The sequence below is a fragment of the Anas platyrhynchos genome, chromosome 4 (genome assembly GCF_047663525.1).
Source record: "Anas platyrhynchos isolate ZD024472 breed Pekin duck chromosome 4, IASCAAS_PekinDuck_T2T, whole genome shotgun sequence".
Lineage (NCBI taxonomy): Eukaryota > Metazoa > Chordata > Aves > Anseriformes > Anatidae > Anas > Anas platyrhynchos.
This window is the reverse complement of record NC_092590.1, coordinates 10190776-10209848: the sequence shown is the minus strand read 5'-3', so window position 1 is coordinate 10209848 and position 19073 is coordinate 10190776. Positions and strand designations below refer to the sequence as shown.

The window sequence follows — 19073 nt, the reverse complement described above, 5'->3', positions numbered from 1 at the left end:
AGTGAAGGGAATCAAAGGCAGTATTCTGCTCTTGGGGGTCTGAACCAGCTCAAGCAACAACTTTTTGCCTTTCTGGTCATCGCTTTGCTCGTGGGTTGCAGATGGGGAATACAAACCAGCAGTTCATTTATGACCAAGCTTTTCTTATAATCCATCAGCCACTGCTTTGTCTATTTAATGGGATTTGAGTTGAAATCAATTCAATCTAATTTTTTCTAAGAACATCCTGTTGGGCACTGCATCAAATGATTTATTAGCAGTGTAGTTCTTCAAGACAGATTTTCAAATAAAGGCATAAAACAACCATGATGGCAGCATTAAAAATTCATATTTACCAGCAATTACCGTAAGACGCAGACAAGACACATCAGATCTTACCTTTACAAGTATGTAAAAGTCGCCTGCTGCACGGCATTACGTTGTGGTGTTGACTTTCTTATGCTATAAGCTGCATTTGCACTTGCCTCTAATCACACCATGATAAATTCAGTTTGTTGCTACAAGACTTAAATGTCAAGCAACTTGTAGAATTTTAAGCAAAATGTTGAGGTTTAATGTTACCTGCACACGCATGCTAAAAGCTAAATCACAATAATAAAAACTGTGTTGCAGAGATGAGGAAAAAAGAAAAAAAAAAAAACTTTAACAAATTTCATTCTTGCTCTCAGTTGTATCCCTTCAGTGACATTTTTTAATCTACATGGGTGTTATAATGTATCTGATGTGTCTTCAAAACTATATGAAACTCTTCTGTGACCACCAAGAACACTCCGGGAGGAAAGAGACTTTTTTAATATAACAATGAAATGAAGGATTGTTACAAATCATTCTTGTGACATACTGCCAGTGCTTTTATGTTTCAGGCCACCTATATTTATATTCACTTATATTTCATCTCTGTCTTTAACCAATTTAATCATAATGGTTCTAGAGGAAGACGCTATTGCATTTGCCTCACATGACCTGTTTTTCTCCTTAACTGATGGACATTGTGTACAACAACTTTTTCCTTTGGACTCACATGTTTCTTCCTACATTTGCTTTATTATTTTAGCAAGTATGAACTTAAGTAACAAAAGGATGTTCCCTAGCACTATTTTCTTGCTTCCTTGAAAGCTATCATACAAACTGATTAACACTTTCCTACTTCTTTGATATCTCTTCATAAGATTTAACCAATATTTAGAAATAAATCATGCACTTAGTTTCTCCTTTACTAAACAAGGAGAATAGACAGTCAGCTAAATCCATTTTAATCCCTACAGTAATATCTGATATCAAAATGAAGTATTCATGTGCTCAGGTAGATACACTAACATAACTACAACAGGAATCTAAAAAGCTCCACATAAATACAAGCTCCTACTAAGATGCAAAACCAAACCACACCAGCTGAAATGCAATACTCCCAACTGCTTACACCAGCTATTAGAGCAATACTGTCTGTACTGTAAGGTACCATAGCAGTATTATCAGTGAAATTTACAATGAAAGCTGTGAGTAAATTAAGTGTTAATAATGAACTGTGAATAAATCTTTCAAGAGCACTTCAAGCTCTTTAACAGCTGAAAAGTTGTTAAAACCTTAGCAGACCTGTAGGAAACAAACACGGAATATATGCAGCAAGATACACTGGCAATGGACTGAACATCAATTATATCCAAACAAGAAGCCGCTATTCCATCAATAGCAGTATATTCACAAAGGGAAAAACAAAAACAGTATTAGCAAGAAATTAGCCTTAAGAAGATTACTGAGTAAGTAAAGCTAAAAAGCATTACAGAAACATATAATTATCCCCAAATGAGTGTTATAAATCTAGGATGTTTTGAGGGAAGCTTACACTTGAAGTAAATTTAATGAAATTGAAGTTCAAACTTCATATTGAGGGCACCCAGGCAACCTGAACACAACACTTGACATCATGCCAGTGGCATGTTTTTCATGTTTCAGCGTGGATTTTTTTTCCCTCTAAGATAGCATTGTTTCATGACAAGTGCTAAGCTTGCTTAATAATATAACTAGGTTTTCCTTGCTTAGAAATAGTGACCGTTCTTACATCTCCAGCACGAATGATAAATTCCTTGACTTTACGATATATACAAAGCATGGCCATTACCAAGTCAAAGAACTGGAGAAATCTGATTCATTTTCTGGGCTTTTAGAGAGGCCCTCAGCATGAGAGGCTTCACAGCAAACCTCAGTTGCCAGCAGGAGTCTCAGCTAGGAATATCCAGTCGCATGCACACTTTACCTCTCACCTTCATGACCGGGCTGTCTGGAGTTGCAAGGAGTCAGAGCCCAGCACCACGCTCCCCGTTACCCCTCTTGGGCTCATTGTTGTCTTACGGAGGCCAGAACCATGGTCTCAAAAGCTGTGATGGCAGCAACAACACCCAGAAAAAGCTCAGCATTTAGACAACACTAATTTGGCACAGTGGCAAAGGCTCAAGCAGGTTCAACCAAAAGCAAAGCATCAACATACCCGGCCCAACTGTTACCAGGTAGGGGTTAAGGTGCCCATCCCCTGCCAAATGGGTCTGCGTTACACCAAGCAGCCCCTCTGAGAGCTGCACAGTCCTCACAGAAGGCAACTTCTGCGTTACGTTCCCTCTCTACCTTCATTTTCTCAGCAACCTTTCCTGGCTGGACTGCTTCCAGCCTTACCCTGATCACCCTACACTTACTCATCCTTCTTGTTTCACCCCAGATGAGACCTCACCTCCAACCCATAACATTGCCAGCAACAACACATGCAACCTGCATTGAGTCCCATGAAGTCTCCACGTGGAGCAGAGCTTCTTGCTTTGGATCTCAGCTGAAGGCTCACCTTTCTACCACCAGTAGAAGCCTGCCTGTTGATCAGGTTAAACTCTGAGGACAGCAAGTTCTTCCTTTTAGGACTAATTTCCACTCTGCAGGCTTATTTTTTTCTCTCAAAATGGACATAAGTGTACTATTGTAATTCCCTCAGCATTATGGACCCAATTTTTTTAGACTCCCATTGTAGTCATGTCAGTGTATCTACCTATGCACACAAATACTTCATTTCGATATCAGATATTACTGTAGGAATTAAAATGGGTTAAATCAAGTGTCCATTTTTATTTATTTATTTATTTACTATGGTAATGACAGAGTGCCAAGTTCCCCTTCAGTTATTTTTATATTTAAATATATTCACACTTTTTTTTTTCTTTTATGAAGTTTTCTTTCTATTGTGATGATCATTGTCACGGCTCAGACTGCTAAAATATCCCAACCACATCCACCCTCATCATCTAACCCACCTTTTAGGAGCAGCAAGCAGTACTGCCTTGGCAAAGCACTCAGATACCACATTTCTAAATGTTTGACCTTTGATGTATCTCTTCCTCCATTACCAGACATCTCCTTCCTATTCTTCCTGCTCCCAGCTCAGGAGCACTGACACTCTGGTGTTGTGTGTCCATAAATACAGTGCTGGAATGCAGTATTACCTAGACACCTGTCACTTAAATGAAACCTGAAGTGAAAAATGAGCAGAAAAGTACAACAGGAGGCATTCCAGGCTCATCCTGATGTACATCTACCCTGACAGGCCTGAAGTCCGGATTTTTCTTTTGCAAATGTACCCAGAGGTTTCCTCTACGTGGTAGGCCAGGACAGGCCAGAATTTCACTGAAAGCACCCGCTCGTTAGCAAAAGCACACAGCGGAAAACAAACAAAACCCGCCAACCAACTAAAAAACAAATTCCTACCTGCATGATGACAGACACAGGAATAGCTCACGATGATTCAGTTTTTCAGATATTTCAGGTAGACCTGCAGACTGCAGCATGCAAAGACTTTAAAGAAATAGTTCTTTAAGGCCAGCCTCCTGCAGATTTGTGGTTTGTGGTTGATTGCAAGCTGTGAAGGTTTTGCTGTGCTGAGGCATCTGCGAAGACTGCTCATGGATGTGAATTTTCCTTTCTCTAACTGCTTGAATTCACTCTGCTGCCTTTCCTTCAGTTCGGGCTGTGCTGAGCATTTATCTCCTATACTTTGGCCACCTGCATTCCTGAAACCACGACCAGGCAACTTCACCTTTGAAGATCTTTAAAACCTTTGACTAATTTCTCTGAGATCAGCCACTGGGTGTTACAGTTCTGGTGGGGCAGGGGAACGCAGAGGTTCAGGTGGGTGAGAAGGACGTACCCATGGGTGAAGTGCAGTCAAAGCTTTGCTTTCTTTGAAAACCAATTTATTTATTTTTTTCTCCAGAAGGTATTTTCAGCTTCCCTGTAATCTCATTTTAGAGGCAGCTCCTCGTGGGTCTAGCCTTCATTTTCAACTTGAAGGACGCCGCGTTGATCAGTGGTTCCTGACTGAGCTTGAAGGTCAGCTCTCTCACAGGCTGCTTTTAAAATTTTTGATCTTCTCACATCAAAAAGTTAATAATCATTAACCCAAAGGAGGCGTTCAACCCCCCTGGGCCAGAAACACCTTCCCGGGGCTGGGAAATCTCCAACCTCAGGGCATTTTCCACACAAGGTGGCGTCCCCCCGGGGCGACAGGGAGCAGGTGGAGGAAGTTTCAGCGAGGGCTCCCCTCACGCTCCAACCACCGGGTGGAGCCTGGGGCGGCCCCACGCTTCCGGGCCGCCGGCGGCGACCTCGGCGGTCGGGGCAGCGTTTTGTGCCCCGAGGGAAAGAGACGGAGAAGGAGAGGAGGCGGCCACGGCGCCATGCGGCCCGCAGGTCGGGGCAGGGGCGGCTGGGGTCAGTGCCTGGCGATGGGCGGGCTCGGGGGGCACGAGGCTGCCTGGCTGCGGCCGCCATCTTGTGGCCGGGGGGCGAGGGGCGGCAGCGAGGGGCTGCCCGGTGAAACCGCGGGCATGAGGGGAGAGAGGAGTGTTTTTTTTTCGTTGTTTCTTTCTTTGTTTGTTTTTTTATTATTATTATTATTATTTTCTTTCTTTGCCCCGTGCAAAGGAGGGTGTAGCTGTGGGTTTCCCCCAGCGTCGTCCGTGAGGGCGCGGGCGGCTGCTGGCAGGGTGTGAAGGTGGCGGCTGTGGGGAGGTTCGTGTGGTACAAGGCGCCCAGAGGCACCTGGTGTCCAAGTTTTCCGTGCTGTGCTGGCAAGCGGAGAGCTCATCCTTGATATTTCTGGAGAAAAGTGGGTGCAAAGTTGGTATGTAACCTGTTAATATGGCTAGTCCCTGTCAGTTTTTTCCCCTTTTCAATATTTCCAGTGATTGATGCTACTTCTATGCACTTTTCCTGACAAATTATGCAAAAGTCTTTTTTTGAGGAGGCTGCTCTTAGCACACAGGTGATTTTAGATAATTTTTCCTTGAAAATTCTCCTCAGTGTGCCCATTATTGTCTTGCAGTACGTAACACAGCTTCTCTGACGAGCGGGAAGTCTAGCACTGAGAAGTTAGGAGGTGACAGAAAAAATGTTGTATGGGCACCCTTATTCTGTCCTACATGTACGGCCATGCTGAGATAGAGTCTTAAGTAGCTAACAGCGTGCTATATTATTAATTAAAAAATTATTACCCTTTTTCAGTCTCTCAGCAGTCACTACGGTATCTAGCCTTATAAAGCTGTACGGCAAATACCTGGTATGCTGTACACGGAAATATTAATTTCCTTATTTATGTTTTCAGTGGTTTCTCACATTATTTTCGTGCCTCAAAACTGCTGGCATATATTTTGTCACTCCCTGGGTAGATGACGGTGTGTTATCATTCCATTTACAAGTGGAAAAAGCTGATAAAAAGATCAAATGATTTACAAAAGTCACATGTAAACCAGTGGCAGGCCTGAACAGGAATCGGGAGCCCCTGGCTCCCAGTTCCTCTGTTCGTTCTTCCCAGTCCTGTTTCCTTATTCACAGAAATGCTGTGAGCTTACTGCTCCCATTTTCTTCAGATAAATTTGCAAGGCTCAGCAAGGCTTAAATCAAACCAGCGACAGCAAAGCTGGGCTCTCAGAGGGGAAATGAAAGATGTGTAGCCAGATGCCAGAGGTTTGGCTCAGTTGACTTGCTTGTGGCAGAGAGTTTGGCTTTATCTTTGCAAGTCAGGACTATATTTTATCCTAATTTTATGAATGAGGAATCAAGAAAGAGATCTAAAGGACTGTCTCTGCAAAAGTGACTCAGTACTTTGGTTTACTGTTCTGGCTCACCTTTTTTAAATGAGTGCTTTAAATGTCAAGGCAGTTTCTTCAGAGTACCTTATATTTTGTATCATAATACCAAAGTAACCCTATTATTTATTAATTATAAAGTGCAACGTTCAAGTGATATTAGCAGCGCAAGCTGTTGCTACCTGCTATGCTTATTAAACAGATGAAAACACTAGGGAAGAAAGGTGAAGTGACTTTCCAACCTGTTGTATAATAAGTCAGTTGTAAATAAAATACCAGAATTCATGACTGCTTTGATTGCTCCTCAAAGCTGGCTGTAAAATGGATATGGTTGTTTTACTAGGATCTGGTCTTTGATAAATGGGATTTTCTATCTAGACTCTACTTGCAGCATCGCAAGCTTATTTTAAAGAAAAAAGTAGCATGCATGAGCAAAACTACATCTTTAATAGCATTTCTAAATATGCATTTTACTGTCCTAGTTATTAGGCAGTTATTTCCGAGTGGTAATGATCAGTTATATTCTGATAATCACACACACTTCCTTAGTGGTCGCTGTATATAAATGACAGTGTGCAATTGTGCATGACCTGGGGATGTACAGTTTAAGGTTTGGCTTTTGATGAATAAAGGCAGTCAGATCCTAGGTATGCATGTGAAATTGCTGCAATAATTGCTGAGCAAATACAGCAGAGCACCACAGAGGCATGGCAGGTTTCCCAGCTGCTTGCAGCCAGTTCCACACATCGACACTGGCCGGGAGATAAGTAGCGGTAGGCTCAGGCAGCAGTGGATATGGTGGATTTCTACTCTGCTGTCATTTGTCTCTTGTTTTTTTTTTTTTCATGTATTGCTCTGCACAAGCCTCATTCTCCACCTGGGACTGCCATACACAGACCTCTCCCTTGCAGCTTTACGACAGCACCAAAGCTTTCTTACCACACTGAAAAGACATCTTTTTATATTTTCCTGATGGACTTACTGGCTGTGAGGTACAAGTTGCTTTGAGTGCATTGCCTATGGCTTAGTCACACTTGAATCTGAAAACTCTTCAGAGTGCACCATGGGTAAGACGGTCTTGTTGCTTGTCAGTATTTTGTAGGAAACCCTAGTCTACAGGAACTTCTTCGTACAAATTCAGTTGAACATGCTGTACCTAGTCAAGGTAAAACATCCGTAATGCCTGATCCTTGATGACACCTGTCTTCACTTGAGATGAGAGGTACTGACAGGATAACTTGCTAGTGGCTGTGTCATGTTCGAGTTATCACTCCCTCCATACTCATGAAAATGAGTGGCACCACTGAGATCTGCTGTTGTGCACTCTTTATGTACCTGATGTGAATTTCTGCGCCTCCAGGTGTTTCTGGGACAGTATTTACATGACAAGGGAATCTAGAAGGTGAATAAACACAAATAATACTTGATTTTGTTTTTCTCAAGAATTAGGGGTGGCCTCATTTGTAGTAGCCTTAAAGTTTTTTAAAGACCTGCACTTCTAGGGACAAAATAATCCTCAGGCTATGACTCCCTTCAAAAATATAAGGGTCTAGTGGCAGAATTTTGAAGTAGACTTAGCAATCACATAATGTGAATTATTAACACTAATAACGTCTTAGCAATTTGAGTATCAAAGAAGCAAGTACTGGAGAAATTGCTGTCTTCCATTTACAGTCTTAATTAGAAAGGAAGTTCCTGTTTTTCTGTTGATGAAATATTTTGATATTTCTGCAGAGAGACACAAATATAATGTTCAGATATTTTAAAGCTGAAATTTGACTCCTTAAAAGCTAGAAATGGAAATCTTTGCTGTGATAAAGGAGTTATTCTGACGTGTACTCCAGATGCAACATTTACAGATGAGTCTGTTGGCTAGGAATTGGAATACAAAATTCTAAAAAGATACTGAATGAGGAAGAAGAAAAGCAGCTGCTATAACGCTTTGATACTCAAGAACCTTGTGAATAACACACAGCAATTGTTGACCCTCAGAAGTGTTGGGTAGCTGATTCAGGTTCAAAAGTTGATCCTAACAAGACGTTTCCCTATGTGATTCCTCTCCAGCCTCCCTTCTCTTGCACACTGATTACTGAAGCTTACCTATAAGCAATTGACCACCCACATTTGAAAGAGCGTATCAGTGCTGCCACAGTAAAGGTGAGAGAAGGAGCAATTATCTCAGCTTCTGAAAAGAAGGTTTATGTCCAGGGACTGGAGAACTACCGTGTCTCTGTTTCCTTTTCAGTGTCTCTCTTGGAGCTGATCTTTGAGCATTTATTTAGCTTCCATACCCTGTTATTGGCTTGTAGGGAGTAAAGAACATTTTACCTCCTCTAGAAGGCAATAAGCACGAGTGCCACAATGCAAACAGCAGCAATAGTTTGTGATATATAATTATATATTCCTGGGAGGTCCAGTCATTTCTGGCTATCATGAAGAAAATGAAGTTTCCCTGACCTCTTGTGTAAATTAAAATCAGGCAATTAGAATATGATCTGTAATAAACAGCTAGGTTTTACTAAGTGTAAACAAAAGTTGTAGTAGGTTCAAAATAATATTTTAAATATCTAAGCATGCTGAAACTGCCTTGAAGGTAAGACAGAAATCACAAATATAATCTAAACATTAAATTGGTGTCTATGGCATGCAATAATTATTGATTATTATTTAGTGTCCATTGGCTCCCTGCATAGGAAGAAAGCAAGGCTTTGTGTTAACTCCTCAGAGTATAATTTATGCTATAACAGGGCTGACACTTAAGTAAACAGGTCTTAAGTACTGCCATCATTACTCTGTTTTTCAATGTTTGTGTGTGTTATTTAAATTAAATTAAGATAAGATTTATGTGATTGATATAGTTTAAGCCAAGCTGAGTTTGGAAAGCATGCTTTTGCTTTCACATCAGATGCTTAACAGATGTAAATGACTCGAAACTTTATCCAGATAAAGTAGCTACAGTTTGTGGTTGTGGTTCACTGCTTCTTGTCTTTGCTCAGCACCCTGAGCTTACATTTTATACAACCCATTGCCAACTGATAACTATTTGTTGTTGCTAAATATTAATTACAACAGTACGTACAACTTAATCTTGAAATCCCTTTTAGAGGTCTTTTGTGAGTTTTCATTTATCGTAAGAACTACTCAGAGGTTTTGCCTAACTATAGTCTGTTTTGCCTGTCCCCCTTCAGTGACACACAGCTAGATACTTTTCTCAGAGATCGGTCACCCAGGTGTGCTGACTGAGCGTTGAGAGAGCATTCAAAACCTGAAGAACGCAGCAATGTGCACTGTGAATAGAACAGGAAAGCAAACTTCCTTTTCCTTTCTTCTTGCTCATGAAGACAGTATCAGCATATATGGGAACCACAAGTAAATGGCAACTGTTAAACAAAATGCTACAGTTTCTCAAAAGCTCACAGTGCCAGGTGGTTGCCATTACTTTGGGGAGGTGAGCTTTGTTCTATCAACTTGGAGGGAAACAAAGTTTCTGTTTATTTCTGTATTGGTGTGAGTTGCTTCTGCTGCCTATTTTTGAAATTGACTTGAACTTGGTCCTTAGTGCCATCTTATTTATAAGAGAAATGCTGGAAAATTATTGTTAATGTTCAGGGAGATGTAGAAAATGCATCAGACTTCTGTCAAATCAGACAAAAATTTGTACAAATAAACCTAAGTACAGGTCTCAAACTGTGTCAAGCAAATATAATGCAATTCCGAGAAGGGCAGAAAAAGTCAAGTACTCAGGGGTGCTGTAATAGTGTGAAAAAAGCAGAGGGTATGTCTTAGCAGAGCAATTCTTTGCTGTGCAGATAGACCCAGCCTAAATCTAGATAAAGAACATGGCAGTTCTAGCAACAGGAGCTCCCTCGGTGGGATGCTGCACAGGCTTGTGTTTTTTTCAGTGGTTATGGTAGCTCACTCAAACTTACTGTGGGATCTTGATGTTGAATGACTCATTTTAAGACTGTGATAATATTAAAAATAAAGGGAGGACAATGTCCTAAATTAAATGGCTTGTCTGAGATCACAGAAAACTAGGAAGGATGTCCAGCATATGAGTGCCTTAACGTTACATACTCCAAACTTGCGCCTCTAAGTAAGAAAAATAGGATGAAGGTGTTGTAATAGCAGTGAGATAGTAATGATTGCTTTTAACTGCAAAATCATTTCAAAGCCTGTCCAAGTTTCTGCAGTCTTTCTGAGCATCTGTGCAGAATTGGGCATGTGGCTGGCATGCAGCGTGTGATGCAGGGCTTAGCTTTCCTCTCCAGAGATGCTCTGTGAGGATGCCGAGGTCAGAGTGGAGATGGCTCCACAAGCACCCATTCTGCCTTCCCGGGGGCTGATGCAGCAGCACCTTTCTCAAAACAGCTCTGAAGAGCAGTGGATTTTTCTTGGAAGGTGTCTTGAGCATATCCGGCTCTGTTGCTGTGCTACCCCATGATTTTATTGCTACAGTTCAGATCTGTGTTTAGATCAAGTACTGATTCATACAGCAATGTTTCAATGTGGTTATTGATAAGTACAATGTGATTGTTGGGAGGCAGAAACAAAACAAAAAAGCGAGTGGAATAAAATGGGTAAACTGGTAAAATTTCACTGGTTATCAGTTGGCATTTTAAATACTCCTTTGCGTCTGGTAAGTGTGACATGCATGTGTTTGTGCAAAAAGTGTGCTTATGCTTAAGTGCATCCTTTAGAAAAAGGGAATAGGGATTTTTAAGCATGTGTTTAAGGTCTAGTGACAATTTGTGTAAGGCTATGAAGTTGAAATGCAGCACCTTTGTTAAATTGCTTATTTTATACCCTTTTACCTACTACTGGGAACTGCTTCCAGGGAGTTCCTGAATTTTGTGTATTTTCATAGCTGAAAAAAGAATCGCAAGTATTTTCTGCTTTTCCACTTGAATGCCTTAGTAGAAGCTGATACTTCTTAATTCTTTCAGTTTGTAAGAAAACTTCTGCTGCCTTTGAAGTCCACAGCTCCTGGATACGTGTCTTGCTTTTCTCTTTGCTGCTGTGAAACATGCTCTCTAGCAGTCTCCAGGTTTTGCACATGACTGTGGGGTAAGGAATTTGGAAGGTGACTGTATTCGTAGGTCTAAGGTTCTCCATCTTAGTCTATTTAGCAAAACTTCTTAAAATCACTAGGAAAGCATGCGTGTCGTCAGCTAGGAGACTTTTATGGCTGTCTTGTCTTTCTGCTGAAGTCCTACTGCAGCTTCTGTTCAGTTCACATTCTTAGTGGTTTTGGTTTGTTTTCTTTGGTTGGTTGGTTGTTTTTTGTTTTCCTTCTCTGGACAACGTCAGAGGTGGAAAGGGAAAGATGCTGCCTAAGTGTTGCCTTGATACCAAGTTAAGACGCCAGTAGATGACAGCGTAGCCATACCTAGGAGTGAAGACCTCATCCTAAATCCCCTGCTTTAGACATGATATTCACCAGGTAAGAGTCTTCGTATAAGAAATAAAGATAGCATCCCACTAAAAGACAACACCACCTCTTTTTGCCCCCCCAGCCTGGCTGAGATGCTGTCAAGGCTCCAACGCACTCATGTCTCTGTGAGAATACACGCACAGAGCCCTTGGTGCCTTGCTGTACTTTACCCTTCAAGTTTCTCAGTGTGGAAATGTGCCTGTGTTCAGTCTCTTGAACAAAGCAAGCTATTTTCCTGTCAGAATGTAATGAAGTAATGATATTTTCACTTGCCATTGATCATTATATTTTCTTCCAAATAATAAAAACACTGAACAGTACTTTTTTGAAGTTGTTGTCCACGGCACAGGGGGAATGTTAACACATGAGGAATGAATAACTGGAGCTTTTTTTACTGTATTCAATGAAAAGGGTTTTTGTGTGTGTGTTTTCTTTCTTTTTTTTTATAATATAAGATGAGAGGTATGATTGAAATAGTGTTATTTATTTCCTAATGGCAGCCTTTGGAAAAACACAGAAAGATGTATTGAATGGTGTTTACAAATTGAACTTCTAAGAAATAGAACAATATATATGTTAAACATATTTTCATATGGTACACCCTTTTATTATTCATCCTTTTCATTTATTCATGAAACATTTACAATTTAAATAACTGAAGTGAAAAACTAATCGTCTGCCTGGAGTGAATCAAACAAGAACAATTTAGAGCAATTTGAGGATGGAAAATAAGAGCCCCCCTCTTAGGTAAAGCTGGTGTCTTGGTGAGGGGGGGGGGGAAGGCTAAATACAGCACAGGTTTCAAAGCAGTTTAATGCTGAGGTGATAGTAGGCAGTAAAAGAAAACAAGCAGCCACATCTATGCTGCTGGTCCTTGGATTTTAAGATTTGTATTTCAGAACTTGTTGTAGTTACTTGCTGTTTGATAAGCTATAATTTGTCTGAGTGACAGAAATCTGTTTTAATTAACAAACAATACGAACAGCAGGACAGGTATCTTCTGGTTTTGAATATCTTCCTTTTAACATATGATACATAATGAGAAACTGGTAGATATGCAGTATAAAATCCTTTGTGTGACCGTCTTATCTAAGGTTTTGTTACTAAGAATTTTTCCAAGTGTGTGCAATAGCATTCAAATCTGCTCTGACTGTAACAGCAGCCAGTAGTATGTGCTTGAGTTATGAGGATAGAAAATCCTCAGCGGGTGGCCAATGCAGCTAGCAGCCTAACAGTAGGCTTACGCCCCCCCAGAGCAGTTCTTCCCTTTACAAACTCAGTTTTGCTGAGCAATTAGAGGAGCTGGCTGAATCACATCTAATGTGGTTGCACCTTTACAGCTGACTTTTAAAAAACAAACAATAAAAAAGGAAAGAAAAAAAAAGGTCCTCTGAAAAACAGCTGATTGATAATCATCAGTTTTAAAACACTGTTTCCTTGTTCAAGGGAACTGAAATAAGCGAGCATGTGATTTGAATTGAGACCTGCCTTTACTTCAAAGCAAGTCTCTTAGGCCTTTAAGGAAATAAGGAAACCAAATAGACCACATGAGTTTTTTATGGGTCCCTAAATGGTTTTAGCTATGTCCAGAACATCATTTCTAGCAACTTAATCTTAATTTTTAATGCCTGAAGATAATTTACGTTTCAAATTTATCTGACTCTTAAATAGTGATTTTGAAAGGCAGGGCTACATGAACAAAACTTAATAAAATCAAATAACAAAAAAAAAAGTCTTGATTCAAAAATATGTTTAATAGTATCTACAAAATCTAATAAAATGCATAAAATTCAATAGCCCCTCTCCCCCTTTTTTGACTTTCTAGTCTGCTACTAGAGCATTTCAGGGACTCTTCAGTTTCTGTAGACCTCTTCCCTGTGTGAATGTAAGGCCAATGCCCAGCTAGGGCACGGCACAGTAGCTCCGTTTAATCAGTGAAGCCTTCTTGATACACACCATGGGAGGGAATTTTGCCAGTGATTTTTGATCCCAACTGGTTTGAAGGTTATCATACTTGCATTCTGTTTCTGTAACTTTGTAATCTTATCATCAAAACTTCCAGATTTGTTTCTCTCCTTTGTTAATTTTGTTCCCTGTTCAAGATTAACCATTTTAGAGGAGGCCAAATCTAATTTGGGCTTGAATGCATGAAACAGATTCTGCAGTAACTGAATCAGGGGAAAAATATTGTGTGTGAAAGTTTAAGGCAGATCCTACATTCTTCATTTTGGAAAGAAGTGTTGTCTGCTCACAGGGTACGTTCAGGACAGAGGCATTTTAATTTTCTTGGAGCACTCTTGCCAAATTAGTGTCAGGTGGTTTTCTACAAAAGCTTAAAAACAGCTGTTTCATCGGCAAACTGGCAGCCTATATTTCAATACTGAAGAAGTTTAGGGAATTCATTAAAAAGGCAATCCATATTCCTGGATTTTAGCTTGCAGACAGATCACGTGTACCATAAATTTTGTACTCCCACATGCTACTAAGTCCATCCTGTTTATTGTGGATGACATATAATCATCATTATTAAATTTGTACACAGTCTCTTCTTTAAATCATGCCTTAACAACAGCCTAAAAAGGCAGAACCGTACTGTGAAGCTGTGACAGCAAACTCATTGGATTTAATGTTTCAGAGCCTTAAATGAAAAGCTAATCCTTTTTTATTGGAAATAAAGGCTTGAACGCTAACCGTATTTAAGATATTCTAGAAGTAAGTTGTACTATTTTATCTCTCACAATTACATCATATATGGCCATTGCAAAATTTAAATTGTACAAAAAAATATAAAAACTGTCTTCCAAACAGTTGGTTTTGCTTAGTTATACTGACAAGAGCAAAGTTTTAACACCCTACTAGTTAATTTAGTGGTACTGATGATAGTTACGAATCTAAGTCTTTATTAAAGAAGTAGGATTCTTTAGATGAGTGTTCATAAACTTGAATTCCTCTCTTTTAAAAGCCGTATGTTTCCTCAGATTAATATCAGATCAATGAAACGTTTCACAAGAGATTTAAAGATGGTAATTTTTTCTGAAGATGAATCTTGGACATGTTTTCTTCCTGGATAATTCCATTCTTAGTGTAGTTTGCAAGCCCTATTCACTGAATTTTCATGTCATAAGAAGCATTTAGTTCTGTGTTTTATTTGGTTGTAGTCCTAGACAGCCAACTTGGATACCTGCAAGTGAGTCAGATGCCACCCCAGCCAGCTGTGTGCACCAGCTACGACTCCAGTGGAAGTGGCTGTGTTCACAAGCATTGCTTGAGTCGTCTACTTTGGTACAAGTGTGGGAGTGGGAGCTCAGCTGCAGGTTTAGCACTGAGTGGCAGCAACCAAACCAGTGGGTGCTCTCAGGCCATACCGCTGCGGATGTCTGCGGTGGTAAGTAGTGCTCCCGACAGAAAGGGAGTTGTAGGTGTTAGGGACCTGGGAGCCACGCAGCTTACATTGACAGGGGGGTTATTTTGGACTCACTCCAGCCTAGTGCTGTGGCATTAGCAGGTGGAGCACGTTGGGCATGATCCTGAAGCAGGTGTTCTGCTTTAGTTTAATCTGAGAGGGTTTTGTGCTCCTAGGCCAGTTGGTGAGCAAAGCACGGTAAGTGAAGATAAATATTAACATAAACTTACTCTAAGCCATAGCTGTTGCTGCAAGTGGTAGTCATCCCTTCAGCTTAACTTCAGAAGCTTAGGTTTATCCTGTGCTTCATTCTCCTTTGTGTCAACAGATGCATTTATGCAACTGCAAGGCAAAGCAGGCTGGGGAGTTGATTGGGAGTGGTGAATAAGTTGCTGCAATGTGTGGTAGAGATGTGAAGGGCTGCTGCTTTTGGTAGCTGTAAAAGTTGTGTGTGCCTTTGTGAAATTAGGAAAGTATCTGTAGCAAGTGAAAGATGAAGGATGGTCAGTGTAAAATTCAGAGGAGGGAATGTAAGGCTGCGTGCTATTTCACATCTGTACTAAACATGCAGCCAGGTATTGCTGAGCAGCTGGCGTGGGTAGTGTGTTAAACTGGTATGTTGAGTCTTAGATTAGATGTTACTGCCATACGAAGAAGAGGGATAGATCTGTAACAGCATCAAGCTGTTTTCTTTTGAGATTTTTTTTTCTAGATATTCAAGAGAAATATATAAAAAAAAAAAAAAAGGTTATATATAGGTAGTTTTTTTAATTATAGATTTTGTAAAACCATAAGAGGCTCAGTCCTGTCCTGTCCTATCCTTCTCGGCCTTCTGAGTTTCACTATATTTGAACAACACAGACTGTCTGACTGTAATGAGTTATGGTTTAACTCGATCTCAGAAATGGTTCAAGAAGGATTTGTTTTCTTTTCTGTCCCTTCTAACTAGGCATGAAAGACAGTGTGCTTGAGAAGCTGAAACTACCAGTGAGATACTTTTCTTCCAATTTACGTAATGATATAGGCAGTTCACTTGTTTCTGTCCCACACTGAGGATGCATGTCAATGACAGTGAAGTAAAGTGTGCATGTAAGGTATGCAAAATCCATTTACAAGAACCTGAATGTGCAGAACTTCCAACTGCTTCGCTTCCAGGAGGCAGCCTGTTTGGTCAAAGGCAGCAGTAGATTTGTTAAGTCTTTCTGTGAAGGCTGTCCCTTTTTGGGGAGGACCCAAAATTGAGAACTTCCCAACTGGGTCTTATTTTAGGACCGGTAAAAATTGAGAACTTGTATTTTGCAAGGGGAAAACACAATTGCATGAGTTAAACATACGCCGAGAAGATAAGCTTGCTGGAAAACGTCTGTAGAATCTCAAGTAAGCTTTACCAGTATTTGGCACTGCAGCTAATTTTGCTCTACTGTGGAGGAATTGTGCAAAGGCAGGCTTGCACTCGTGTGACTGATTCAATTTCATTCTGTCTGATGGGCAGAAATAAAAGTGCTTTGTTATGTAGCTGGTGTCTCGAATGTTTGTCTTAAGGCAACAGAGGGGAAGCTGAGGGAGGTTTAATATAGAGAAGTCCGCTTTCTATTGAGGTTGTTGCTGAACGTATCCGAAGTTGTTTAATTTGTCTTGGTCTAACTCACTGTTAGTTTTGTCGGTGCCCATTCTGTGAAGCTACCCATTTATGGAATTAATTTCTGTTTCACTTGCTTCCTTCTGTGTGCATCATTACTATGAATGCCGTTTAAAAGGCCAATAGGCAAGTGTAAAGTGTTTGTCCAACACCGATTTAGGCATTTGTCTTGGGTTGCGGGTGGTTTGGGGTTGTTTATGAGTTCGTTTGCTTTGTTGCTTGGTGACTGTCACATTTGTCAGAAGGGGACGAAAGAAATGAGCTGAAACCAGGGGACATTCTCAACTACGGCTCGGAAGCTTAAACATGTTATACATTTAATAGGAACTGCTTCTCACAGCTTGTCTAATTTCTGGATGAACACTTACCGAAATGAGATGTGTAAAAATAGATTTAAAACCTGTCTGCAAAAAAAAACAGAAGATCAAGCTGTTTGATTTATGGGGTCTTAGGACCCCTCCCTGGATTCTCTGCTGACTTGTGGCAAAGGAAACATGCAGTCTTCGAAACCCTAAACCAATGTGGGCTTTGAGTGCTCTCAGAGAGGTTTTTACCAAGCAGATTTCCTGTGGCAATGTTAAGCTGTGACTTAGGAACTGTTGGGCTAATCTTTGGATGATTCAATGAATTAGAAAATTCTCATTTTCTGATTTGAAAGAATGAAAAAAAATTCCCATTTTCTTATTTGGAACTAATTAGAGGCAGAGATTTGAAAGAAACAATGGAATCAATGTTGCAGAGGGAAGAAAAAAAAAGCAACTGAAGGCAGAAGAAAAAGCAAAGAAATTTAATTTGAATGAGGAGAGTTTAAATGTGACCATTAATACAGAAATCAGTGGGGGGAGCCAAGGTAGGAACATCTAGAGAGATCCCGATAGGTGATGAAAGAAACACTGCCAATGGAAAAGAATTAAAATGAATGAAAGGACAGCTCTAGTGGTGGTTGTTTCTGGTAGCAACAGCATCAGTTAAAGCAAACCTGATGCAGCTTGTCCAGCTTTTCATCTAGCCTTAAAGACTTGCTTCACAGCCCCCAGGAAAAAAAAAAAAAAAAAAGCAGTGTGTTAGTTCAGCTCTTTGTACTGCATTATGGAATATTTTTCTCTTTATGATTTGTTACTGTCTAAAGCAGTTCTGAATTACCTGATTACATTCTGCTAAAACCTGCAAATGGCCTGATTTGCTCTCAAGGAAGCGCCTATAATGACACAAAATTTTGCCTCAGTGGGGCGGTAATAGCGGAGGAGATGCACCCTGAAGCAGAGGATTGAGCTCTGACTTCTACAGCCCATGTTTTTGTACAGGGGAGGGAGGATACAGCGATAGCCGTAATCCTCCCATTCATATTCCCAAGGCAGCAGGAACCTGCCTGGCTCCGTGTTCCCACTGTCACTGCAGGGAAGGTCAGGGGAATTTCTTTAGAGAGAAAGCCTCCAAGATCAAGCCAAAATTTATCCCCTTCAATTTGTAGGAACCTTGTTTGCTGTCTTGAACTTTGTTTTGCCCACTCCAGGCCTCGCTGAGCTTAATGAGAGCGATGAAGACAGGAGGCCTGATGTTGTACTGATAAAGCAAGCACTTGTTCTCCCAAACAACTTAGCAATTAGCAGTGGAAGGTGCATAAATGATGGAAATGTTCCTATTGCATCCCAGTTAAATGGGCATTTGAAAATAGGCGTGCAGCCACTCTGCTGGCTGATGCAGTGGCAGCAGGAATGTCCCATGCTTTAAGATAATTGCTTTAATTGAAACAGGTGTGCCACAATGCTGCGGCAATTTAGCTATTTTGTGATCTCACTCTAAAGTTTACAAGCAGGCTTTTATAATTTTCATTTCCATTAGTGGAAAGTCTCTGAGAAGCAACATGACTTACTTGAAAACATTTTCCATTATCTGCAAGTATTTCTAAAGTGCTCTGCGCTGTCCTTCCCACGATGGATCCATTTTGGCTTGCTGCAGGGGACTTGCCTTGCAACCCAGAGCTCGAGGTGCATTTTGAGATGCATTTACTGGATTTGTGTCAGGTGTTCTGACTGGGAAAATCGATGCGTTCAGGATGGGTGAGGGGCAGCTCATTATGCCAAGGCTGCCGATTAGCACTGAATTAAATGGTCTTAGTCTGCTTCCAAATGTTGAATTGCAGGAGTTGTTTAGAGTGCTAGGCAAAGCGGTCTTCTGCATTTCCTTATATCATCTTAAGTGATCTGAGCAAGCAGCATGAAGAGATGAATGGATGCATCCTGCTGAATAGATTGCGCAGGAGCCAAGAGACTAAAGATCTTTTGCTTCTGGAGTCTGATTTGAGCTAGAGCTACTTAGTAGGTGTGCTCCTCGTTCCCACCCTACATGCAGCCCAAATGGAAATGAGTTTTCCTGGGATTACAAGAAATATTTTATAAATCACTGTGCAAAGATGGGAGTTTGGACCTCTTACGCTCTTGCTTCTCATGCTGCATTTTTGTCATTGTGTATGACCCT

At 40.6% G+C, this 19073-nt stretch overlaps 1 protein-coding gene across 8 annotated transcripts in view; it reads left to right on the top strand.

Annotated features, from left to right (window-relative positions):
* The first annotated feature begins 4498 nt into the window (after positions 1–4498).
* The window catches only part of BANK1 (B cell scaffold protein with ankyrin repeats 1), a 138585-nt gene continuing 124010 nt past the window's right edge, over positions 4499–19073 (top strand). For 2 of the 8 annotated variants that reach the window (XM_038178682.2, XM_038178677.2), the window contains exon 1: positions 4501–4743. In XM_038178682.2, the coding sequence (XP_038034610.2) occupies positions 4710–4743 (34 nt within the window). In that variant the 5' untranslated portion in view covers positions 4501–4709. Of the gene's footprint in view, positions 4744–4956; positions 5156–16225; positions 16334–19073 lie in introns of those variants that run through there. The other 6 variants (XM_038178681.2, XM_038178680.2, XM_072036978.1 and 3 more) reach the window with 6 other exon arrangements.